This window comes from Neolamprologus multifasciatus, chromosome 2 (genome assembly GCF_963576455.1).
Source record: "Neolamprologus multifasciatus chromosome 2, fNeoMul1.2, whole genome shotgun sequence".
In the NCBI taxonomy this organism is placed as follows: domain Eukaryota; kingdom Metazoa; phylum Chordata; class Actinopteri; order Cichliformes; family Cichlidae; genus Neolamprologus; species Neolamprologus multifasciatus.
This window is the reverse complement of record NC_140440.1, coordinates 12337858-12365805: the sequence shown is the minus strand read 5'-3', so window position 1 is coordinate 12365805 and position 27948 is coordinate 12337858. Positions and strand designations below refer to the sequence as shown.

At 39.4% G+C, this 27948-nt stretch overlaps 1 protein-coding gene across 3 annotated transcripts in view; it reads right to left on the bottom strand.

The window, feature by feature from the left end:
- slit3 (slit homolog 3 (Drosophila)) overlaps nt 1–27948 on the bottom strand; it is a 278935-nt gene that overhangs the window by 46044 nt on the left and 204943 nt on the right. For all 3 annotated transcript variants that reach the window (XM_085176419.1, XM_085176409.1, XM_085176428.1), the window contains 10 exons: nt 26402–26473; nt 24795–24866; nt 22841–22912; nt 18772–18915; nt 17613–17776; nt 12642–12792; nt 8846–8920; nt 7331–7474; nt 4842–4985; nt 1254–1417 (listed from right to left, as the gene is read on the bottom strand). In XM_085176419.1, coding sequence (XP_085032545.1) covers nt 1254–1417; nt 4842–4985; nt 7331–7474; nt 8846–8920; nt 12642–12792; nt 17613–17776; nt 18772–18915; nt 22841–22912; nt 24795–24866; nt 26402–26473 — 1202 coding nt within the window. The remainder of the gene's footprint in view (nt 1–1253; nt 1418–4841; nt 4986–7330; nt 7475–8845; nt 8921–12641; nt 12793–17612; nt 17777–18771; nt 18916–22840; nt 22913–24794; nt 24867–26401; nt 26474–27948) is intronic.

Sequence of the window (27948 nt, the reverse complement as noted above, 5' to 3'; positions counted from 1 at the left end):
CATTATAGCCCAGATTTTAATAATATGTCTGCATTAAGTGCATAGTAATTACATAAATTGCAAAAAAGTGCAATAAACTACAAAAAAATTGAAAATCGTTTTTTTTACAAATATTTCTAGTTAGAGAAATTTAAGAGGCTTATCCCTCAAAACTGTAAATACAAAAAAGTTGCACAAAATAGTTTCCCACCACAGGAAATTTATTTTGAGTGTCTTCATAGTTTTATTTTTGAAATACACCAATTTTTATATACTGCAGGAAAAACAAAAATAAATATTATAATGCAAATTTGCAAAACAAAACAGCATATGCATCAAAATAAACTATTTCCAGCGGTGCAATATGAGTCCTAAGCATCCCAGAAACCACACAGAAAGTCATAAAGCAAAGATAACTTTTAAAAACACCAGTATAGGCTCATGAGGCCCAGGTCATGGCGGACATGCAAAAGTTTGCGCTGATGTCTATTCCAACGTAGGAAGTGTTACAAACAGCTGATCGGATCGGCAAAGCGTGTTTCTGGAATATTATGTTTTTGTTGCTGCAAGTGCTTTTTATGCAGTTTTTGCAAAGCTATATGTGGAAGGAAACTGTGACCGAGGACAAGCTGATGGCATAAGATGTAAGTACAACTGCTCCGGTTTCATATGCAAAAAAAATTATTGCGCTAGCTCACGTGGTTGCAGAGCTACAAGGATTTAAAAATAGTTACACAAAACAGAGCGTGCCCGCTCCAACCGGCTTTAAAGGGTTAAGCGCACGTATATGTAACCATCTGTGTTCTCACTTTTTGTTTTTAGTGGATTAAATTTAAAGTTAAGATTTGAACAGCGCTACAAATTGGACGACTCATTACACAACACACAACACACAAGTGTTTTATTGTTATTTTCTTTGCCCAAATACATATTTGACATTATTACTGAATAAACAATTTTCCTATGCAGGGTTTTGAAAGTGAGGAAGCCCCTCAGTTATTATTAGTACGATTCAAGGACACATTTGGTTCACCTTTCAGTTGCTTCACTCATCCTTTTATCTGCACAGGACACACAGCCGCTGACTGACACATGTCATTTATTTCAGGTCAGGCTGTGACCTTTTTGTTTTCCACACAGTTCGGTGTATCAGTTGCAACATCCTGTGTGGCCGACTAGACCAAACATCAAGAACTGTGGTTTTAATTCTACTTAACTAAAACAAAAACAAATACTTGGCTTATTGGCAAAGAATGGAAAATAGAAAGTCTCACCATCGCATGTAAAGTCTGGGGTAGCCACATCCTGGATAGGAATCTCCTTCAGGAAGGCTGGCTTCTGACAGCGGGGATTTCCACTCACCACCCTCGTCTTCTTTAGCCATTGACCCAGCCAGGCCAAGTGACAATCACACACATAAGGGTTGGACAGAAGATTACTAAGGAAATAATAAAGGACAGATGAGAGCGAGAGAGAGGTGGAAGGAAATAAATAAATCAGGATGAGTTTAAATCCGCACAAAGTTACGTAACATCCATTCTTACAATATAAGGTATTTATCATCACAAACATTTTCTCGCACACCCCAAATTAGAGCGTAACATACAAGCAGCACAACGAAACGACAGCGAGAAAAAGCAACGACGACAAAACAGACTTTGTTCTGAATTTATTTTGGAAGCCGTTCGGAGGGATAATAACGGCAGTGCTTTATATGGTATTTTGGTGAGTGATACATTTGAATAAATTTAGACAGAAGACAAAGCAAGCCAAGGGCTAAAGGGGAAGGGGAAGGGAATGAGGAAAGGTTATCGGCTGTTTTTATTCATTTTGCAAAGAACAAGGGAGACGGAGAGAGAAAAGGATAAAGTGGCAGACTGAGAAACAGGGAAAAAGAAAGAAAAGAGAAAAGGTTATCTGCTCATTTTATTCATTTTTGATCACCACCTCTCTCTGCATTTTGTTGCTTTTGTAACACAGTTCATGTAATATTTATGCTGAGCCATATTTAAACTGAAAGGGGTGGAAAGGACGCATTAGCAACACATACGAGACAGGTAGCCTAAACCAAAGCTGCTCTGGGCATCGGAAATCTTGCGGCACATTCAAGTTATAGGTTTGTTGTGGCTTTTTACAATTATTAGTCAGTGTTGGGAAGGTTACTTTTAAAATGTATTCCATTACAGATTACAGAATACATGCCCCAAAATGTATTCTGTAACGTATTCCGTTACGTTACTCAATGAGAGTAACGTATTCTGAATACTTTGGATTACTTAATATATTATCATGCTGTTTACAACTACATGAATGTACTATTGCTGTGATTTATTACTGTTACTGAAGGTCCGCGGCTCCGAACCGTAGTAAAGGGACCTCTGGCTAATACGGTGGGTTCTGTGTCGGGCTCGTAGCTGAAAACTAGCTTTACTTTGTTGTCTGGGTCACTTTGCTAGCAGAGACAGAGAGAGGCGTTGAAAGGCTGCTCCAACAGAACGTATTGTTTCAGAGGAAAACACGAACACGGTGTACAGTCGAGTCTTAATAGCTTACTTACAACTGGGCTCGTCAGGCTCTCTTCTTGGCTGCAGTGGTTATTATTATATTTACATGCTTCCAGCTCCCGTTTTTGCTCGATGACAGCTCATACTTTTCCTTTTTCTCCCTCCCTCGCTCACAGACACATAACGGGTATGGCAGTCCATTCTCCCTGCAGCACGGACTACACTGCCCATGAGGCTACATTCTTTAGAGCTATACCTGTAGCATTCTGCCTATTAGCTTAGCACAACAACAACAAAAGGCCTCTCTCACCCAGGAAACACGCAGAGAGCGTCACCCTGTAACCATGGCAACCGTAACGCTGCCGCCTGGAACAACAGAACGTAGCTGTCAAACAAAACCCAAACAGTCCTGACCCGCCACAATATGAAACAGGGAAGTACCGCCGTGTAATCCATTTATTTCAACAAAGTAACTGTATTCTAAATACCACCTTTTTAAACGGTAACTGTAACGGAATACAGTTACTCATATTTTGTATTTTAAATACGTAACGGCGGTACATGTATTCCGTTACTCCCCAACACTGTTATTATTATAGTTAAACGTTCATTCTTAAATGTGTGACCAATGTGTTGAATGCAAACATTAAAGGTAAGAACAAATCCTGGCACTCATCTAATATTTGTGGGCAACTTTGTAACAGCTGAAGCTTGACAATGTTGCTGTCTGGTTTTGTTTTGACCCCTGGCATCTTCTTCTCAGCTCACTGCCAGCGATTTGGATTCAACAACGTTCAGCAACGTCTTTCAGAAATATCAACAGTGAGCTACACAGAAAAAGAGATTTAAGGATGCTGTTGCAGTCGGTGGTGTACCGGAAAATTTAAGGAAGCAGTTTTGTGAAGTATAACCATTGATATAGTGGAAAGTCCCCATGTTGTGTCTAAAGATGTGCAAGGGTAACATTGCTGTTCACGTTGTCCTCTGCTAAACTAATAAACCTAAATGCTGCTATATGCGTTATAATATTAATGGGGTGCTGCCACAGATAGGGACACGTTATTTACTCATTTCCTTGTAATGAACTGACCTCACTGCATGGCAACTAAACCTAAGCTAAATCCCTTCCTTCCCTTTCAGCGTGTTAATCTTTTAATTACATGGACAAACTCTATAGGGAAACGAAGCACTAAGAATGGAGACAGATATTCGAAAGAGCGGGAGGGAGAGAGAAATCGAGGAAAGATAGGGGGGGGGGGGGGGATGAACAGAGGGTGTAGAAATAAAAACTATCCATCTTTCTTTCATGCCAGACAGCAAGCAGATGTTTGAATACAAATCAAGTGTTACGACAAAAACAGTGAAAAACACGCTGAAACAAAGAATTAATGTGTCAAAGGATGAATGAAATTTAATATCTTATAATTATTAACACCGAGAGACTTTATGCAACAATAAATATATCTGTCCTCATCCTCTGTGTCCACATTTTCCCTTTCATGTCTTTCATCGTTGTTCCCAAAAGAGTCAGGCAGGAACACAGCAGGACAGAGAGCAAGAACAAAAGGTGGAACAAGGGAAGGAAGCACAGAGAAATAACGACAGCAGAGAGGATGTGAGAAGACTTTTTGTGAGAAGTCTGTCTACCTTGTGAGGAATAAAAGAATCAACCTTTCATGTTTTATTAACCTGATAAAATCTATTATTTACAACATGGGTGGTCAAGTGATTGAAGAAAAAACACTCATTCACTTCTCAGTCTCTTTGTCCTAAGAAAAATGGTAGGTGGACAGTTATCATAGTTTTATTGGATTAGAGTTATTATCTGCAGTTCTGTGTAAAGACTTAACACCAATCAGCATCACACAAATTAAAGCACGCTTGAAAAAAAACATGCACCAAGCAGATAAACGAATAAACGAATACACCGATTCTAGAAGCAGCAGTTGTGAATCTTTGGGAAGATAACAGCTTGCAATTGGTCTTGTGTGCCAATGTGGGTGTGCAGATGCTGATAAATATTTAGCTTTGATAACAAATGCCCCGGGATTCAGACCAATCTAGTCGATAATGATGGAGAGCATCTGTGAGGAGAATCGTGTCCAGAGAACATGTGTGCAAACGATGGGGCGGGAATGTGTGTGTATTGCTTGGAAGACAACTCCCACAGCAAGGCTATGAAAAATTAGAGGATGGAGGAAGATAGTGAGAGACAAACAAGCAGTGAGATCGGAAGACAGACACAAACAGATAGTGACACAAAGTGAGAGATGGGATTAATGATGGGATGGAAATGAAAAAGCAAAACAGGAAAAGAAGCGACAAAAAGGAGAAGAGATTGTGACGGATGTGGCTTACATGGTGGACAGGGAGTGCAGGGTGGAGAATGATCCCGGGGCGATGCTGGAGATCCTGTTGTCATACAGTGACAGCAGACGGACGGAGCTCAGACCTGTGAAGGTACTGTTGTCAATACAGCTGATCTGGTTGCTCCGCAGCATGCTGGAAACACAAATACAATAGATTAATAAATGAAAGCAAACACAATGCTGGCTCTTTTTCACTATCAATGTCACAAACTACATTAAAGTCAAGGCTTAGAATAATCCAGCGTTTCACATTTCTATCCTACTTAATATGAAGTTTTGAGTTTTAAAAAAACGTGCTAATAAAATAAGGAAGGCTAGATAAAAAGAGACAGCCCAGCGAGATAAACGAATACAACCTATAATGGCATGGACAAAAGATAAAAGAGAAAGGAGTGGAGTTAAACCAGTCCCTATAGGACAGCCGTGACAGACTCTGTAATATGACATTAACCTTTGACATACAGTCATGTGGGATCATGCTAAGTGAGTTAGTTAGCATTAGCAATCTCTGGGACAAGCTAACCTAGTTAGCAAGGCTATTACTGGAGCAGGGAGCCCTCTTTACATAATACAGAGACAGCCATGATACCATTAGAGAGTCATTAGGCAGCATATATATACATGATAAGATTAGCTAGTCATTACTGAGTATATACAGACAACATTAGTTTGTGATTTTATACACTACCCTGTAACCCCTAATTGGACACTAGGCTCTTTAAAGTGGGTGTCCAAATTGGAGGAACAACAATATGCTGTCATTAGCCTTAATTTCAATGTAAGTGAGTAAACAATGCTTTCTTTTTTAGTCCGGGGAAGAAAAACACACAACTATGTCAGGTGCTAATACAAACTGTAATGTGTTAGAAGTCTTTGACAAAAAGCTAGTACTGATGTTATACAAAGGAAAAAAAGGAAATAAATCAATAAAGACATATACTGACTGTTTTTATAAAAGAAGAATAGCCTTTTTTTAGACATGCTCTCAGAGACCAAATCTTTTTAAATATCATTAGAGATCAAGATGAAGCAGTGGAGTATAATGGACTTTAACCCTTTAAGACCTACCATAGAGTCCGCCAGAGCTTATATTATATTTTTACATTTTTACAGGAGCCATTTTTGGGAGCATTTCAAGCTGATATACATCAATACAACCATTACAGCCTAAATTTTAATAATATGTATGCATTAAGTGCATAGTAATTACATAAATTGCAAAAAAGTGCAATAAACTACAACAAAAATTGAAAATCGTTTTTGTTTTTTTAACATATATTTCTAGTTAGAGAAATTTAAGAGGCTTATCCCTCAAAACTGTAAATACAGAAAAGTTGCACAAAATAGTTTCCCACCACAGGAAATTTATTTTGAGTGTCTTCATAGTTTTATTTTTGAAATACACCAATTTTTATACACTGCAGGAAAAACGAAAATAAATATTATAATGCAAATTTGCTAAAAAGCAGCATATGCATCAAAATAAACTATTATTTATTATTATTATTATCCAGCAGAGCAATATGAGTCCTAAGCATCCCAGAAACGACACAGAAAGTCATAAAGTCAAAGATAACTTTTAAAAACACCAGTATAGGCTCATGAGGCCCTGGTGGTAAAAAACTACATTTCCGCAAAATGACGTCACTTCCGGTTTTGGGCAGGACATGGTGAACAGTCGATAGTTCGCGCTGACGTCTATTCCAATGTAGGAAGTGTAACGAACAGCTGATCGGATCGGCAAAGCGTGTTTCTGGAATATTATGTTTTTGTTGCTGCAAGCGCTTTTTATGCAGTTTTTGCAAAGCTATATGTGGAAGGAAACTGTGACCGAGGACAAGCTGATGGCATAAGATGTAAGCACAACTCCTCTGGTTTCATATGCAAAAAAAATTATTGAGCTAGCTCACGTGGTTGCAGAGCTACCGGGATTTAAAAATAGTTACGTAAAACAGAGTGTGCTGCTCTGACCGGTTTTAAAGGGTTAAAAGCCAAGAATAAATGTAGTTATATAAATAAAGTTTAAAAAAAAAACGTTCATATTGTCTTCTGTTGTAATATGAATAACGGGGCTGCGTTGATTAGAGTGAATAATTGATTCAAGAGATTTGACGAATTTAAAATAAACAGGACTGACCTTAAAAAATGTCATTTGAGTGCGATCTTGAACTCAAATACTTTTGAACCACATTTTCAACAATTAGGTTTATATATTTTTATATAAACATATTTTTTCACAACAGGTGCCATTTACACAAAAACTGTTCAAGCATGCTGTGCATAGATTAATTTCACATTCATGGGTTGGGCTGCAACTGTAGAATGGGCCCTTGTGTTCAGTGGTGTACGATTATTTGCCTACATCCTAGCATAAAATCAATTACTTTCACTTCCATTATCCTAAACCTATTCTAACTCTAATGTAAGTCTTATTACACAACAAGTACACACATATACACTGCTGTTAACTATACTTACAGGGTCTTCAGGCCACTGAGGCCTCTGAACATGCGTCCCTGGAGTCCGGTCAGCTTGTTCCCCGTTAGCAGCAGCTCCAAAACTCCACCTGCTCCATCAAACGCCCCTTCGCGGATGTCTTTCAGTTTGTTGTTGCTCAGGTTGCTGCAGGAGAGATCACACAACATTCATAGCATTTTTACTTTTGTATTTAGATATTTTACCTGTGCATGTTTGCTTTAGCCATCATGCATGTTTTTCTAACACAACCGACAGGAGCAACACGATAATGGAAATGCAGGCGCGCAGACATGCATGCAAAGCATTCCCAGTTTAATTGCAGTAATTAATCATGTCCCTTCAACTAATAAATGTTAACCTTCTTTTCTTTCATCTTAATATCCTTCTCTTAGACATTAGATGTTCAGATAACAGAGCCTGCCATCACTAGATCTGATAAAAAAACACCAAGTGTGTTCAAATAAAACTAGAAGAACAAAGTGGTACAAACCAGTTAAAAATGGCTCCTTTCTCTCTTTCATGGACACAATAAGAGAAATGAAAAGGATGAGTGCTTGGCCTCAAAGACAATAATTGGGGATGATAGCTATCACACATACTGTAGTCTTCATTCATAGGTCAATTGTGTTTCCTATTATCGGGTTTACTGAAGATGAGAGAAGGTGGAGGATGAGACTGGAGAGACAGGTTTAAAATAAAAACAAAGAAATGTGATAGCAAATTAAGGATAAGAGAAAATGTGAGGTAAGGTGAGGAGAAGCGAGGAAAGGAGAATAGGAGGAAGGAATTGAGAGAAGGAAAATGGAAATGAGAGCTCGCCAATCTATATTGTCAGTGACACTGCTAGATGGTTAGCAATTTCCTCTCCAATAAATCAACTTCTGGTCTCTGCTCTGTCTTTCTCTATCTCTCCCTAACACACACACACACACACACACACAAACCTAGAGCAGTTTGTAGATAAGAACTGACTGTAAATCTGAACGAAGGCCCATCTTCTATTTCCATTTCATATTTGCTTCCTGCATACCTCGAATCCACCCTTCCCTTTTCTCGATCTCTGTGTTCCTCACATCCTCTTGCCTGTGCTCAGTCCATCTTCTTCCGGTATCTATTTTACTTTCCTCTTTTCCTTTTTTCTTTTTTATTCTTTCATTTTTCTCTTCAGTTTTACTTTTGGCTTCCAGTTTCATTCTCTTTCTCGCATCTTTATAACACCTGCTTATTTCTGTCATGAATACTGAATCAATCTCATCACTTATTATCAAAATAAAGAGTAAAAAAAGACAAAAAAAAGGAAAAACCAGCCAAAGCCTACTGTATTCTCCTCAGATAAATAATAGCTCCATTTTCTATGCCAGGTCCACTTTACATAATTTTTAGAGGAGAAAGACATTACTGGACTTATACATAATACAATATTAAAACCTTTGAAGCATATAATGGAAGAAAAAAAAAAATATATATATATATATATATATATATATATATATATATATATATACACACACTTACATTTTTCTCAAATTTGGCAGCTTCTTAAAAATCCCTGTAGCCTCCAGGACAGCAATCTCATTGTCGTTTAACCGCCTACAGAGAGGAAGATGGAGAAAGGGAGTTATATGTTTATTCTTTCATGAAACAAACTGCTTTAGTGCACACAAGTGAATTTCCACATACACAGAGAAAAAACAGGCAGAAAATAAGGGCGGGATGGCCACATGTAAGTTGAGAGGACTTCAGAGACTTTGCAAATATGATGCAACACAAAACAACACAGGGATGAAAAATTGAAAATCAGAAGAGAAGAGGAGAGAAGAGGAGAGCAATGAATCTTTTATATGTAGTCATCAATAGCCACACTGCCCTAAGCCAAGAGAAAACAGTTTGAGAGATAGGAAGCTAGACATCTGGTTTATTGAGGTAATTTGTACTAAAAGGGTGCTGCTAAAAGGATGCACTTTGTGTACGTGTATGTGTGAAAGCAGCAGAGCAAGAAAAATCCACGAAAGAAAGTGAAAGTTCAGCTCAAGGGGACAATTTGTAACGAGATATGAGGGGGTTCAAAGATGGATTGTCCTGGATAAACACAGACTGAAATAACACACTGAAAAGCCTGAAGTAGATTCTGATGGTAGGAGAACGATGCCTCTTTTATTGCTGCGTTTATTTGCATATTTTGACAGTATCAAAAACACATCTGATCTCTTCATCATCTGATCTGGCCCCAGTGTGGCCTGACAACGTACAGCACATTTAATAAAGTGCCTATAATTCTCATAAGACTGATGTCATACTTATTAAATGCTCCCAAGGCCGATGTCGATGATTTTTATGGCGAGCAGAAAGAGTCCCAAAGACAGACAGATGAGACAAAGAGAGCAAGAAGTATATAAGCCCTCAGTTGAACCGCAGCCTCCCCTGATTTCCCCTGATAAGGCAGGTTACAGGCCATGAACTGACAGCTTGTGTGTTTGTTTCTGTGCGATTGTGGCCTTCAGAAAATACTGGGTGGTTGTGTTCTTAAGGAAAAGGAAGGATAGAGAGAGAAAGGGTGTAGAAAACACTAGAAACTCTGATGTGCCCTCTAACCAACCATAAAGGACAAAGTATACATTTCTGACATGTCGTACCCTGGGGACGGATAGAGAGAAGGAGGGAGGATTGTGAGGTTCACAGTGAGAAAAAGAACCAAAGAGAGAAAGAGAGTTGGGGGCTAATGGTCTGTGTAGTGCTGGCATTATTAGTTATCTAAAGTGGCAGCTGTGGCTGAATTCACCATCATACAACTAACCTCCATAAGTAATACTGTGACAACCATCCTGTGTGTGCCTTAATGCTGTAGTATCCCCATCGCCTGAAGCTTTTCTGCATTACTATCTCACTGATAACCATAGCAGAAGCTCTCCATCCTTCTCCTACATTTTAAAGCTGCAGGTGATTTAGCATTATTAGGTAAAACTTTTCTGTCTGGATTCCAATTTCCTCTTTCCTTAACTTACCGACTGTGTGATTAAGATTAGTCAAGGTGCTGAAAGTAAAATGAGTAAAATTTTTCTTGTGTTCTGAATCAAAAGTCAAAGATTTGCATTTATTTTATCACTTAAAAGCTGTGTTTTTTTCAAATCATATCATTATGTTTTATGTTAATTTTGCTATTTATTCCCCGACAATCTCTATTAAATTACTTCAGCTTTCTCTCTGAAGAGATAGAGCAAGCATACAACCTTCATATCATCACTTTTTTTCCTTTTTTAAAAAAATCGGGAGTGGGTTGAAGGAAATGTTTCCTTTTTTTCCTGGTTAGTGAAAAATATAACGATATGCTGATCCAAGTTCTTTTTTTCCATTAAGCTAGCGGTAATTTTCATGCTGTAATAGCCTACTGGGACATGGTGGTAGGGCTGGGCCATATCATACCGTTCACGGTAATACCAGTATAATGTTCGGCAACAATAAGAAAATGAAATATGACGATAGAATATGGGTAAAATGCACATGCGCAGTGCCTTTGTTTTCGTACGCACATGGCGGAAAAAGCATGGCGGCGACGCAGAATGAGAAGAGCGAAAGCGGATCGTTGAATGAAACAGATGAACCAGAACTGGTTTGTAAAAATGCTGCAGCTTCAGTGGTGTGGAACTGGTTTAGCTTTCGTCCGTCAGATACACAGCAAAGCACTATTTTTGGTAGCGCATGCTAGCGAGCCGAAAATACGGCACACTTAAAATCAATCCTTTGATTTTTCTGAAAATCAACAGAGCCCCTTATAATCCCGTGTGCCTTATGTATGAACTCTGGTTGTGTTTACTGACCTCGAAACGATTTTATGTACACGGCGCTCGAAAATCTGTCAAATGTTTTAGTACGACTTTGCTAAGCTACGAAGCCGCACCGCTTGATGGATTGTTGGAGCATTTCGGCTATCGTAGGCGGAGCCTCGCGGAGTGATACGTACTGTGCTTCAACATAATACAGGGTGGGCCATTTATATGGATACACCGTAATAACATGGGAATGGTCGTTGAAACCAAGCACACCATTGTTTTTCTTGTGACATTACCAATAATTTTGATGTGTCACATGGCCCTCTTCCTATTGAAAAAACAAAAGTTGTATCCAAGATGGCCGACTTCTAAATGTCCACCATGGTCACCACCCATCTAGAGGAGTTTGCCCCCCTCACATATACTAATGTGCCACAAACAGGACTTTAATATCACCAACCATTCCCATGTTATTACGGTGTATCCATATAAATGGCCCACCCTGTATTACCGTATTGTGTGTGTGTAACCTCTTTTTAAGTTTTGTGGATATTACACATGGTTATGCTGAGGATATGTCGGCCAGTTTCCACTGGAAATGCCTTTTGGTTAAACTGTCAGCAAGGAATTTGCACTGTTACATTTTTATATAACTTTAATGCACATACAAAAAACAGCTGCTTGTTTAAGTGAAAATACATTGATGGGGTTTTTTTGCACTAATAAAGTTGTGGAGTTGTGAAGTATTTTGTCTCGTGTCAATTATATCATCAGTTATATCGTTATCGCAAATTTGCAAATGTATAACGTGATAAATATTTTTGGTCATATCGCCCTGCTCTACATGGTGGCATATTGAAAAACCATGAATCAAGGTAGATTTGGACCACGTTCCAAAAGCAGATTGTGATGTCTTGAAATGTGTGATTTAATTCAAAAAGTGAAAAAAATAACCTTTACTAATTAGGAATTGCTTTAACAATTAAGAAAAAAAACACTCGTAAATAACCTTTCTGGTAATTATTACAGATTAACAGTCTAACTGTTGTAAATGTTTGTGTTTTAAAACCCACATGAAATCATACAGATATTACAGTATTCCTGTGGTGTTATCTGTTACTCATTCTTAAGCCGGAAAGTGAATGATCAATGGGACTATTCAGTATTCTAGTGTGAGACCCTTAACCAGACATGATGATGGCTCCTTTGGGACTTGGCGGGAGATGGAAAAGACTGCTGAGGAGCATTTTGGTCTGAGAGCTAAAAATCAAGTGACATTCATGATAGAGAGAAGCAGAGAGAGACAAAAAGGACATGCATAGCGTATCTGTGAGTTTTTGTCTTTCCATCTACACAGGCCTTAAAAACATTACGACTATTTCATGGCACATGATTGCCATATGTATAAGTGGGTGTTTTAGTCTGTGCATATGCTCCTAAAAACATGAAAAGCTTCTTTGAGATTTTGTTTTACTGTTTCAGCTTTTTGAAGAGCTTGCACATATATGTATATCTATATAAAACAGTAAGACCAGCTGACTTACAGGTCTGCGGTGTGTTCGGGGATGTGTGGCGGTATTCGGGTCAGCTTGAGGTTGGAGCAGTCAACCACTGTGCCTTCACAGCGACACTTCTCTGGACATACCAGGTCCTGGAAACATTCCCCACTCAGACGGCTGCGATAGTCCTCCTGACCTGCGGATCAGAATTTAGGGTAGAAAAGAAGAAAAAAATGTAACTAGGAATCACAATGAAGAGGAAGACAGAAGAAAAACAGCTAGGAGGAGAAGGGATGGAAACAAGGAGGTAAATTATGGCAATAACGAAAAAGGGAGGAAAAAAAGAGGAAAAAAGCTCAAATAAGACACCATGGACACAAGACTTCAAACTTATATAAACATAATCCCATTTATATAATCATTTATATTTAGAAAAACAAAAAGAAAATCAATATTTTGCGTTATTCTTCTCCCATCTGGTTGAACTGTTTCCTGTTGGTAAAATTCTAGGACGGTCACAATTCAGTCAGAAAGAGCAACACCAAAACAAAACTAGTCCATCTACTTAAAACAGCAGGCTGCAGTTGTTGCTACAGCTCTGCACTGCAAGCAGGCACGGGGCTGATTCAGGGAGCAGTAATTCTGCATGGCCACTGCTGCAAATCAAATTAACGAACAGATATCCAGGTGGGTTTATGGAATCACCTCGTAGATAAATGTGGTTTAACCCCGGATGTTTTTGTTTAACAAGGTGAGCCAGAGACCACTTCTGTTATTTAGATATAATATGAGGAGATATTATTTATGACTGCGAGTGCCTGTAGAATAGACCCGGTTTGCATCATGCAGCACGTGTGTTCATGCATCACATACTGTACTCTCATTATAGTTCACGCCGTCATCATTATCTCTTTTTCTTCCTCCTGTTCTCTCTTTGTTTATCCATCTGCTCTCTGTCAATGTAATCTTTCCTTCATTTTACTACTCTTCATTCTTGCATTGGCGCAAAGTATTCTCTGCCTCCAGTCTGTTTTCATGACTCATTTGCTCATTGTTAAACAACTAAGACCACCTATTGTAGGTTTTCTCTGCAAATGATCAGTGCCCTTCAAGTGATGTCTATCTTTTGAGAGACATGGCTACCTTCTTTCAATGGAAAAAATATTTTGCAATGATGTCTCTGGGCTGTCTCTAACCTTGTTGGTGAAGTTGGGTAAGCTGACAGAGAGCAAAGAGCAAGGGAAAGTTCGGATGAAAGGGAAAGAGAATAATAAAGGGGAATTAAGCAAAGACCGGAAGGTGGGTTTTTCTCATCTTAACAACAGTAATGGCTGAATTCTTCTTAGCAGACACACGGGTGAGAGGTGTGTGGGGCTAGAGAGGTGATGGAATATTTGTGCAATCATGTGGCTTTGGAATAATTGGAAAAATTGGGAAAACTTCACATGGACTTCCTCCTCAAGTTAGAGACAGAACATGTAAAGTCTGAGATAATGTTGTTGTAGAGCGCACACATAAATACATATCTGGCTGATTGTAGTCGAGAAAGTTTAATGGTAAAAATTAAAGTATTATATATGATTTTTTGTCTTGCATTAAATTTTTAATAAGGTTGTAAATACTTGCTGCTATCCAACTTAAGAGAGAGCTTGATAAGCGGGAAAAGGGACTAGTCTACTCAACTTGAGTTGTGTACTGGAAAGAGAAACCAGTGTTGTTTCTACATACTGAGAGACAAAATAAATCTTGTCTGCAGCATCAGTTTTGTTTCCACATTCCAACCCAAAATCATAGAAACACATCAAAGCTGGCAGAACAAACAAAAACCAGAGGGAAATGGGGCTATCTAAGGAGCACATGAATGCACAATAAGCCATGCTAACCACTGAAACACTGACATGCGATCGCAGAATCTAAATGTGAAGAAAACAAGCATTCATTGTAATGTGCTTTGAAGCGTTACAAGGAGATGTTTCCAGAGCACAATGACAAAAGTAGGAGCATCTGTTTAAATGCAATTTTAGAGTTCAAATTTATGCTTGCAGTTTTGCAATCAAGGTGAACTGCGAAATGTGGATGTTTCTCAATTCACTTAAATGTACCCTGTGGAGTTTTTGAGCCGGAGTGTCACCATAACGAGTGCACAGTATCACGAGTACACATGGGTGCACACTGGCAATTTAGTTCAGACCTACTGACCAATTAAGTTTTGGAGCAGGCAAAACAATAAAAGACAAAAAGAAGAAAAAGACCAAGAATAAATTGAAAGCTACATACAAACAGATAATACTTGGAAATAAACACTTGAATTGTGTTGGTTTACAAGAAAACTCCACAGGGCATCACAATGAGATAAGCAGGAGAAAACTAGTAGGTGTTGATAGTCAGCCCTGATTGTATTTTAATGTCAAATGTCAGTTTATGACTCATTTATTTCAACCACAGTCATACTCACATATTACAAGCCCTACAGATAAATGCAAACAAAGTTAAAATGTTTGACCCGGTTTTTGCTCCAAGGTGTGTGATTGGCTGGGAGAGGCAGGTAGGTGTGTGCTAGGCGGTCCCTGGCGCTTGACGGAACCATGTGATGTTACAGTAGGCGGGGCCACATGGTTAGATCAAGCACAAGAGACAGCTGCACAAGAACCAATCAAAATGCAGGTCCACACAGGAGGAAGTTGGGGCAACAGAGAGCTGCACCAATCAGTCAGGGGGGCAGGGTCCATACTGGACAGGAGAGGCAACAGACAGCCGCAGATCCACACAGGGAGGGTGGCAGGATCAGAGCACTGCCCACCAATAGCAAGAATATCCACAAAGGTCCAGAGAGGAAGAGGAGATGCAGGGAGAGGCATGGGACTGCAGAGAGGAAGGGCCAAAGCAAAGACGACAGCCATAACCAAGTTTAGGGGAATTTGTAATCTGGTTATCTTGATTATTATCTACCTCAATGGGCAGAGCACAAACATTAAGAGATTGAATACCACTGAGATCTAAAAATATAGCATGTGTGCCCACGCCACCACAAGCTCTTTGGATTAAACCTCTTGCCATTTAATGGTATTGGTTATGCTGTTAATGGTGTGTCCATTTGATCCTGGGAACACACCATTTTCCAGAGCAGAAGGGGTGACTATGTCAAAAAAGATCCACTCTTACAGGCACACTTTTTATGGCACATTGACAGATGCTGTGATGGTTGCAGTAAAAACAATCATTCTGGTGCTTAAAAAGTTGCTTTTTGATCAACTTTTTCAGCTCTTCTGTTTTCTGCAAATTTTAGGTTTTCAATATAAAACAGAGCATTACTAATAGGGGGTCGCCCTTGATAACAAAACGCTGGTCTGCTAGAAAAAGCAAAGGAGATTCTCACTACAGTGTGTATGCTTTACTTATACTGTCTAAATTGGTGATTTTCCTAAAAGCAGTTTGACACAACAGAGCTTCAACAGTTTGTAAAGGATAATTTTCAAACAGTGTGGAAAAAGCCACTACAGATAAGCAGTTTTGATGTTTAGTGTAGCCACACACACACATAATTTCGTTCACACAGGTGAGCAATCACAGTCTATGGACAGTCCCTGCTGAGTTAGTTATTGTGCTGCGTCATACTGAATTGGTCTGTGTTGTAATTAGTGAAACCCATGGCTCCTATCAAAGGAAATAAGAGCAAGACAACACTACCGCAGAGACAAGAACTGTGGGTGTGTGTTTGTTTAGTTTCTGTTTTTATTTATACACTTTTAATACTTCATATATTTGTAATGGCTGTAATGCCATGATGGCACCGGTTCTGACATAAACGGTAGTAACCAGACCGAAAAGCAGCGCACATTTCGGTGCTTTATTTTGGTGCTTTTTTTTCCTGAGATGTCACACACTTTGGATTCTAGCCAATCATTTTACGTTTCCGAGGATAGTAGGCGGGTCCAGGTACGTACATTCTTTTAGAGCAGAGCTACAGATTAAAATGCTCAAGGCGAAGCGGTCAAAGTCTGGCTGTACTTCACAGCAAGAGATGCAAACTCAGCAGCTGCAACAAGTGCTTTAAGCTGATACTGTGATACTGTCAAAGGAGGTAACACCTCAAATCCGATGAAACACCTGGTGACGCATAGCGTTTTGTTAAAAGCCGAGAAATGCGCCGTATTTGATAGTTTGCTGCGAGACCTCACACCGAGCACATCTACTGCGGGTGTGGTGCCTGTTATCGGACCCGGAGTTAGCAACATCCCCCAAAAACCTGAAGAGGAGAGTCCTGGCCCCTAGCCCTGCCAGTGTAGCAGAAATGATGAGGATGATGATGCAGCAGCAGCCGTTCTTCTCTGCGTGAGTAGCTTAATGTTGTTCGTGTGTAATTTACATTGAGTAGGCTAACCACGTTATTACATTAATGCATGTAAGGTGAACTAGCAAACATCATCATAGCTACATGCGGCTGTCTTCTTGTTTGATGGCAGATACTCCCTTCACCCTGGACAAAAAGGCTAAAATGACCAAAGAAAAAGTGGAAAACAGTTAAACATGAGAGGTTTTTGGACAAAGTTTGTGTTTCTTCCATTGTTTAAGCTGCTTCCAGCCACGAGTGATACCATATATGCCCCATAGCTGCAGAAAAGGCTAACATTGTTATCTTTTTACAAAAAAACAGCTGAACATGAGAGGTTTTTGGACCAATTTCGTGTTCTCCATTCTTTAAGCACCGGTTCGAGCACCGTTTAAGCACCGGCACCATTTCAAAAGTACCAGTTTGGCACTGGTATCGGATAAAACCTAAACGATACCCATCCCTAGTGAAATGTGACATTTCAAGTATAACCTGATTGATTTACATCTGTTTTTCAGGCATGCTTACCTGCATTTTTCCTTCAGCTGTGTGTTCTGCTTAGATAGATTCTGTTTACATATATGCAACTAAAATCTGGGGGAATTCAACCCATAGCTAGGTTTGCAAAACAATTTTGGATACATGATTGGCTTGTATATCAGTGTCTGTGTAAAGTCATCTCCTACCTGTGCACCTGAACTTCTTTCCCTTCACCTGGCTTATTCGTTTGTTAGCCAGCCTTCTGGGGTGGCTGCAGCGTGCTCCGCTCGTCTCAATTGGGTTGTCAAACAGATAGTCTGCCAGCCACTTCAGGTGACAGTCACACATAAAGGGATTCTGGGCCAGATGACTGAAAAAGAAAAAGGACCAAGGATAGAGTGGAAGCTTGATTTGTAGAAAAAAGAATCTCAAGATTTGGGGTTTGGGTAAATATACTGAATACTGTCTTCTACAGAAAAAATACAATTCAACTCATCATTTGTTGCATTTCTTTTCCCATCCAAAGGCACATGTTTTCCAAGAGAGCTACTCTTGCATTAAGTGGGTTATTTTACGTTTCAAGCAGCTGAGAGCGTTATGAGAAGAATTTTATAGCTATCATTAACACTAATAACCTTCATCAATTAACCAACAGAAGACCATAGATACTTAATGAAGGCACCGTTTTCTAAATAGATTTTTTTCAGTTATCATCTCTGTACATCTGTGTGTAACTTTTCGTTCAGTCACAGTAGGGGAAACAGTGGTTGGAGATCATAGAACGACCAAAGTTATCAGCAATCGTGTGCTGATAACAGGAAACAGTTTCCTGAAGACGAACAAATTCAGTGCAATCAGCAGACAACTGTCGATTCTTTCTAGTCAAGTAGGTTACTGCCCTGTTTTTACTTTTGCAGTGTCAACTAACCAGTGAAAATGTTATTCTTAAGTCTAAACTGATATTAGATGAGAAACGATAGATGTTGCAGTAAAAACCCTTGGTGAAAAAGCGGCTGGCTATTTCAGAAGCCCAGTGTCCTGAGAATGTATTTCTGATTTAAAAATGAAAAACTTGCCAACGTATCAGTCCAATCTAGGTGCAGAAATTTCCAGCAACTTTCTCCAGCTATTCCTCTGGGATCTTAAGGCATTCCCAGGGCTGAGGGACATATAATCCCTCCTGTATAATCTGCATCGGCCCTGCTGTCTCCTCCATCTGAACATGCATGGGATATCTCACTAGTAAGGCATCTAAGCAGTCTATTGTCAATTCATTTATGTCAGCATATTAATTATTGATTCAACTAATAGCAGCAGCTCTATTTAAGACACCAAAATTATGTAAAACAACACATATGAACTTACAGAGTCTTGATAGAGCGCAGAGGGGCGAACAGTCCTTTACTGATGGTTTGCAGCTTGTTGTCATATAACGACAGGAGGTTGAGGTTCTGTAGGTCTTGAAAGGTGTTGACTCTCAAACAGTTAATTTTGTTGGCGTTGAGCAATCTGAAATGCAAAGAAGAGCCGTTAACATTTGCTATTCATCTGCCTGTTTTGTTTATTTAGCTGTATTATCTGTGCTCAACACAAACAAAAGATAAACGCACACGTCGATAATGAGAATTCATTTTTCTCAGATGCATCTCAGATGCAAAACCACTATTTTCCTCTCCTGTCATCTACTCACTATTTCATCCTCTGCCCCTTACCAAACTCACCCCTCCCTTCCCTACACACTCGTGATTATATTTTTTCTGGATGTGACACATACATTTGAAAATTGCAGTTTTATGCTTTCTCTTCTGGAGCAGGAGGGAAAATCCACCGTTGGGCGTGTGAGTGTAATACCTTGTTTTGATGGGAGAGACAGATGGTGAAAGGAGGGAAAGGAAGAATGGAGACAGGGTGGTGGAAATAATGGAGTGAGACAGTGAAGAGACAGGTGAAAATTTAATTTGGACTGACACAGATATATATATTTAAGCGAACGTGGCTGACAAGCAAAATGGAGGAGAGAGGCGATGGGAAATGAGAAATGTGATCGAAGGATTAAGTAAATGACAGAAAAAGTTTTCACCTCTACCTTCTCTCCATCTTGCTGTCTTTTCACATCTACACGTCATTAGCTGATATTTCCAAGTTGTCAGCTTTTCCCTGTATTTCCACCTTTCCTCTTTTCTTGCCTCGGGTCTGTCTCAGTCTCCACTTTTCCTCTTCTCTCACCCTCCCCACCTCTCGTCTTTTGTTACATTCCTTGTTTCTGTGTCACACACTAAACAGTCTACTTCCCCTTTCTTTCCCTGACAGGTAACTAACTTGGTGCTTGGTAAAGCAGTTCATTCTCAAACCACTCTAACGAGTGCCTGTACTGGCACATCCAATTTATGCATATATACGCACACATACACACTCGCAGGTGATACATGCACACGTGCTGCTCTGCGACATATCCACGCCTCATTAGGCGGCTCACAGGGGGAACTAATTACTTGAAACTGCACCAGTAAAACAAAGCAGCCCAGAGATTATAAACAGACCAGTAGCTATATAAAGCATAAACACATCTTTGCAGTCATAGGTTAACATGATGCTCTGTTCAATTCAAGAGTGAAAGCTGAATGTAATTTATGATTATTACACTATGTGAGTGAATCTTGACAAACTGACTGCCTTCAGAGACATGAGAGCTTTTTGTGTCAGCGGTGAAATATTAAAAGACATTTCTTCCATTCACCTGCTGAGTGAGTGCTAACAACCTGCATCTGCAGAATGTTTCAATTCGTGAGTATTAGCTAATCATTCAGTTTGTTATGCACATGTCCATTTACAGGATAATTCAGTCCCATTGTTGTGCAATGCATACATGCATGAAGAAATATAAGGAAATGCTTTTTCCAATTTGAGTTGTGCATTGATAACAATGTCATATACTGGTTGACACAAAAAGCACAAATTCGATCTCCCAGTAGTTATTTCTGCTCTTCTAATATTTCCTGCATGTCTACGTCAGTTTCACTCCTCATCCAGCCATCCATTAATTTATCTATCCATCCACCTCCCCCCACCCCTTTCCCCTCTCTCTTTCTCTCTTACTATGCACCATGCATCCCAATGATCCACCTAAGCCTGTAAAAGGTGTTTGTGGGTTAGGCTCACTCGTCCTCATTCTCTTTGCTTCGCTTCACTTTACGATGGAAAAGCCCAGAACATTAGCTGTTTCTGCAGTGGACTGCGGCATTTCCGAGGACCATATGCCACATGCAGTACTTATGTAGCTGTTATAGAATTTTTTACTGCATGTTGAACCAGCAGCTGCAGTTTGAAACTGGGTCCATGAGGAATTATTCAGAATTAATAGTTTCACCCCTACAATATGTAAGATAACAAGAAAAGTGGGAGATTACAGTTCGTATTGCAGCACACCAATTTATTTGTTTCATACTTAGCATTTTATACTGACATACACAGATAAATGACAGTTCAAAGGTTAATCGTGGGAGACAACATCCCATAGTAGCTGTTACTGCACAATAGTGACTAACATCGACCCGTACCATTGGCCTTAGCTGTGATAATTGTCTAGAGGTGGATACGGACTGCTGATGCCAAATTAGTAAATCACCATAACCAGTGAAAATTAAGTACACTTCATATAAACGTAGTAATTTCTGCTTATTATGCTCCACTGAAACCAATTAATGCCAATTGGAAATGCAAAAAAAAATAAAAACGCAGTTCCACAGATGGCCACTTCAGGAGTATGTCAACCTGAAGTGACAAACTCTGGGACCAAAACACAGCAGCTCTCCTAAAGGCCACCTGATGCTGGCGTCAAGAGCATCAATACCCGCAGACGGCTGTGGTTTTATAATGCATCCTGGAGGTGTTCCAATAATGCTTACAGTTAGAAGCGCTGCCTCTTTAATTGCCAGGTGTGCTAAACTCGCTGTAGCAAACTACTGTGGTCTTCTAGGCCTGATCACTGAACTGGACTCCTCATTCATGTTGGTGCATTTTGGAGTATTTTTAATTGAGTTGTCTTTTAAATTGACTGGCTGCATAGGGCTACAATGGACCTCCTTATTTGATTTTTTTATAGTTTATTTGGCCAAATATTGTCAAACAATAAAAAAAAGAAAAGACAAAACAAGAAGAAAATAAAATTCAGACATTTTACATGTTTACTGGTTGATATTTAGTAAAAGAAACTGAAGCTGTTTGAACATTTGGCTCAAACTGTATACGATGTTTCCTCAGTAGTTCATTCTTTATTAAGGTGTTATTATGATTTCGTATTTTTATTGTTTTATATACTGCCCAATAGGGATGGGTATCGAAAACCGGTTCTTGTTGAGAACCGGTTCCCACTGTTTCAATTCCTTGGAATTGTTTTCCATTTTTGCAAACGATTCCCTTATCGATTCCAGTCGCCCCGAATGACGTCACCACGTTGCGGAGCGTCATTTACCTGGCAGGAAACATGGCGCCTAAGCGCCTCAAACGCTCAAAAGTTTGGTTATACTTTACGAGAACAGATGACATCAGGGTAACTTGCAATACTTGCAAAGTAGATATTTCATTTAAGGGAGGAAACACTACGAATATGCAAAAGCATTTGCTCACAAAACACGCGATGACCTTAAATGAATGTCGTGTTTTTAATTCCGCTCCGGACTCGTGAATCTCAACCCAGCAGCAGCGGTAACGTTTGCACGTCCTCTCCCGTTAATGCGGCAGGTAAATAATCAACTAACAGTGCATATTATGTTAGCGCGATCTGCCTCATTACAAAACCTGCCATTACTGTGCATTTAGGTGACCATGATGAGACAGAGTCTGGCTCAGATGCTGGCAGTTCTCGCTGCAGTCTACCGTTAGGGTCTCCTTTCAGGCCAGGATAGACGAATGTCACCGAGCAGTGACTCAGTTTGTGGTCAAAGGTTTGCACCCATTTGCCACAGCAGATGATTTTCAGTAAGTGAATGTGTTTAATTGTAGGCAGGGACATTACTGGATATTCTTGTGTAATTGCTACAGAATAATTTGTTATACTTTGTTATTGCTACAGAAGAATATTTATTTTATTATTTTACATTTACAGTCTTTTTCCTGGGGACCCTGTGACACCCCATCGAAGACCCGTAGGCTGTGGATCTCTTAAGATCTCACTGTTGGGTTTGTAAGGCCATGTTACTCCTAAATTTCTCTCTTGTTCAAAGAGAAGATATAAAACAAAGTTCTAAGCTAATCGTCCTTAGTGTTCTCCTTTTTTAAAAAAGAATCGATAAAGAATCGAATCGTTCAACAGAATCGAAAATGGAATCATGAAAATCTTATCAATACCCATCCCTACTGCCCAATGTATTTTTTGGATACCACACACTTACATCCAGCCACACACAGAACAACAGACCAGACAGACAATACTTACAGTAGCTGCAGGGAAACCAGTCCATCAAATATTCCCTTGGGCAGTTCGGTGATCTTATTGCCGTATAGAACCCTGAAATGGACAAATGACATGATTTTAAAGCCTTGAGACTGATATGATGTGAAGTCTGACATGTGGCCTAATAAAATATTTTTATTGTTCCTCCAGAGTTTCCCTGCTGATTCTCTTATTTTGAGAACATTCTGGGAGTTTTGGTGATGCTACTGAACAAAGATATCCTGCACACAGTCACACCTTTCTGAGACACATCACCCTAAGTCAGTGGTCTCCAACCTTTTTTGCCCCACGGACCGGTTTGTGCCCGACAATATTTTCACGGACCGGCCTTTAAGGTGTCGCGGATAAATACAACAAAATAAAACTAGTACCGGTACCAAAAAAAAGAAGATTTATTCATAACACACATGAAAAGACCCAGGAAAACAGAGTTAATGAAAAAAAAAACCACAGGATGGAGTTTTTATTATGAATGAATGATGAATTTTTATGAATTATTATGTCTATTTTTTATGCTTAAGGACAACAGATGGAAATTAGCCCTTGGCTATAATCTGGTATGTTTACATTCATGTAATTTTTTTTTACATTTATGTTCATTAACATGCACTGTCCTAAATAAATAAATAAATAAATGCATAAATAAAGCTAAAAACCGATAAAAACCCTGCAAACCATACATTTCACACCCGAATCTCACTTTCGCGGCCCGCTACCAAATGACTCACAGACCGGTACCGGTCCGTGGCCCGGGGGTTGGGGACTGCTGCCCTAAGACACTACTACTAAGATGCTACTGAAAGAAGATATCCTGTACACATTCACACCTTTCTGAGACACATCACCCTAAGTCATATCCAAGTTTTAAATAGTTTATATTTTTCACTGTGTTAATGTTGCTCAGTGGAGAGCTACAGATTTTTGGTCTTTGTTTGAAGAATTGAAAAATAGTTTCAGCCAGTAACAGAAAAGAACATTTAGTCTACCTGAAAACATCTAAATAATAAAATCTGCAGATACACTCATTTTACCAACTACTTGAAATTACACTGTAAACTAAAATGCTCTCATTGTTATTATTGTACTTCTTAGCCTGACCCATCTTCCATTAAATTACAACTATTCAGCTCTCCAAAAGGCAAGAACGACGCTCAGTGCATCTCCTAGGAATGAAAAAGTCATCATGTTCACTCAACTGGAAAAACTATTTCAGTTGGAAGAACTGAAATTGTTGCAATCAAAGACAAAAAGCTGTCTGTTTCCAGTGGAAACCATTTGTTTTTACTTCCGTCAGATGAAAACGTGGACATCACAGTCACGTTGAACCTAAGGCTTTTCTCACTATGCATGCTGCTTTTTACAATTGATCTCATTTATTAGGCAAAGACCGAAATTAGGTTTGAGATGTGCTTCCAGTTGCAGTTGCATAATTTAAGTCACTGGAGCAGTTGTATGTGTTGTAACCTTGTGCTTGAGCAGGACTCCAGTGCAGAGGTTTAGCCTCCCAGTGACACTCCTGTACAGTCGGGCTGCCTGCGTATGTGTGTGCTTGTTTGTGCATATACATGTTCAGTCGTAACACCCAGCAGGGTTCACCTTGTCTGCCCCTTCTTGTCTGTCTGTCTGTCTCATTTTCATGCTCCAGATTGATTCAAATTAAACTGTCCTTCATGTTCTTATCACTTTCACCCTCAGAGACAGACACACACAGACATAGTGAGTGATCACAGACATGCACAATTGCACACACAACAACATATTCAGAGACGCACGTACAGGACGTACACACATTCGGCTGCACTGTGTTCCCCTTGTCAGCGTCGACTGTGACAACATTTTTATTTGCTTAATGTCTGGAAATGCAATTACGTTTCTGTCTGGATGTGTGTTTGTGTACACGTCTGTGTCCGTTTACACGCACATGTGTCATACTTACAACGAGGTGAGTGAGCGAAGGCCACTGAAAGCATCGGCAGCAATGTCAGAAATCTGGTTCTTACTCAAGTCACTGGGGAGAAAGAGTGGGAGAGATATTACTCTAATACACAGCAATGGGGTTCATTTTTGTGCGAATGTCCTAGAACTGTATGAAAAAATGATTATGCGGGAGTACATCAGCAGAGGTCATGGCAAGGGGACGAGTAAGAAAGTATAAGAGGCGACTGAATGTGTAAGTAAATGAGGGCGAGCGAGAAAATGGAAGCAGTGACATGTTAAGTGCAGTTCATGTCATTCAGTTTGGACTGTTGTAAGATATATTATTAAACACTGCTGCTGAGGAGAGGTGAACACTGTGAGTAGGCGGGTGAATAACCTTGTAACCTTGCACGTGTTTAGCATTTTCGGGCATCTGCATGATAACAACTTTTCCAGAATTAATCTTTATATTTGTATGACTGTGTACAGAGTATATTAGTTATTATTTATATTAGTTTCTGTCACAATTTGGTAAGATGATGGTTGAGGAAAAACCTCAATCATAGGTCCGTATAGTGAGGTATAATGATTCTGTATTTCTTAATCTTGCTTGACAATCTAGTAGTGAGCTTTTTAAAACCTTTGTGTATATATACAATTTTCCAGGCCTAGCTTCAGTGGTTAATTGGCCTTTTTTATATCTATTTACAACACTTATACCATTCAGTCATGGCATAATAACACTAAGGCTACGTTCACTCTGCAGGTCTTAATGCTCAATTCCGATTTTTTGATCAAATCCGATTTTTTTGTCTGCTCGTTCACACTACAAATAAAATGCAACAGCAAACACGCTCTAGTGTGAACGCTCAAAGCGGCCGCATGCGCAAAAGAAGACGTCACACACAACGCGCTCTGTTTAGACCCAGACCAACAGTATTGTTTGACTGATGACCTTAATATAAAGACTTTGGACTTGATGTTTCCCAATTTTTGCTTTAAGTTATTTTGTTATTTACATAATAATGTAAATAACCTAATAATGATCCTTATTGCTGTTTTAGAGGAGTGGTGCTTCAAAGGATAGTTGCAGATTTCTGTCAGAATCTGCAGATTATACAGTACAAATAACATGTTCACGTTTCTCCAACGTTGTCTTCCCAACAGTTTCACCGACATCTACACTGGATGGCCAGGAAGTGTTCGCGATGTCTTCTCCGGAGCTGATAATTGGCGTCTGTCTTGTGTCAGTGACGTAAAAGACGAATTTAATGCGACATGACCATCAAACAGTCGCTTTCTAAAACATCGGATATGTATCGGATTCAGTACCACATACGAAAGTGACCCAGATCGGATTTGAAAATATCGGATTTGTGCCGTTCACACTGTCACACCATGATCGGATATGGGTCGCAGAGGGTCAGAAAAATCGTATTTGATGCGCTTTCGCCTGCAGTGTGAACGTAGCCCATGATTAGCAATCATAAAAATATCTTAGAAAGTAGACATTTGTTTAGAATGTAGTTTGCCTAAAACTTGTTTACTATATTGAACATTATTATTTAATACTTGTGTGTATTTGCATGTCTTTAGATGTATGCAGGTCGTTCCAGACAGACTCACATCCTCTTGAGTTTCTTGTAGGCAGAGAAGGCTCCAGCTGGGACACTTTTAATCAAGTTCTGCTCCAGACGACTGTAGAGAGAGAGAAAGAAATAAAAATAGAGAAATGGAGAAATATTTAAACTTTTTAATTACTGAAAAGATCATTTACGTCAACATAAAAAGAAACATTAAATTATGAATTTCCGATACATATTTATCAACTGGACACAGTAAGCTCGTTTTTTTTCTACTTCCAAGGTTATAATAAAGTCCTGTTTACCCGCCACCAAACGTGCACAAAAAGTTCAAAAGGTGGCTGTTCCAATCAACATCTACAAAATATTTCTGCAGGTGAGTCAGTGCTTTATAGCAGATGCGGGTCAAGGTCGCTCAGTGTGAGATGTTGACTTGAGTTTTGCAGCTCTGCAGTAATGTGTTTACATAGAGTCATTCTGTGAGTGTAGAAGAAGAAAAAGGCTCTGATGAAAATCTGGACTATTGACAACTAAACTTGTACTTCTAATGAAATGAAGGCCAAAAGGGCAGCATGTAATGAGATGTGATGAATGGGAACTGAAACATTCAAATGAATGTTAATAGGTTTTTCACAGCATCTGTCTACAAACTGTTCATGAACAGTTTTAAAGCGTAGTTACATGTGGGACAGAATAATCTGTTCAAAAATAGTTTAAATTTGAATCCAATAGATTCCTCGATCACTCTCCTCTGTAAATGCAGCGCCACTGTCTTTACAAACAGACTGAAAATTTCTCAGCTTTTTCAAAAGGACCAAAGGGAACTCCATCATTTTTTCTGGAAGGCTGCAGACCTATTAGATCATACTGGTAGTAATACTCTTCACATAGGGAGCCATCAAAACTAGGCACACAGCCGACATTTGGGAAAATTTACTACAGTTTAGCTTCTGCTCTCCTGATGGTCAAGGAAACCCGTTCAACTGTTCATGTGTTCTTCATGTCTCCATGGTGTTGTGATGACAAGGAGGGAAAAATGAACACAAAAAAACCTACTTATAATTACTGTTTTATTAAAATGAGTATTTAATAAAAAGTCACAGGAGTAAGATAGAAAATGAGTCAAAAAATTGTGGACAAAAGAGAGAAGACAAAAGGGAAAGTCATAGGAGAGGAGCGGGAAAGGAGGGCAATAAAAAGGAAATCAGAGGAGTGGAAAAGTGGAGACAACAGGGGAGAGGAGAGGGAAAATCAGGAGAAAAGAGGAGGATGCAGCGAGGTCCCAAGGCCATCCACAGGGTCAGCTGTCAGGATGATAAATGGAAACTAATCCACCCTTCTTCTTCTTTTCATCCTTCTCTTCAGCCTCCCACCCAGTCATCCTCCTTACTTTAACTCACCCTCCCACTCTTTCCTCCCTGATGGCAATTGTATCTGTGCATCTCTATGTTTAAAATCACTGTTTTGAGTTCTAAATAACAAATTATAGCATGGACTCAAAGACTAATTTTATGTGGATAAACTTTTTCTTAGTGTGCCAATTTGTGGCCGCCGTGTTTTATGACAACGGAAGTTGTCCTGACTTTGAAT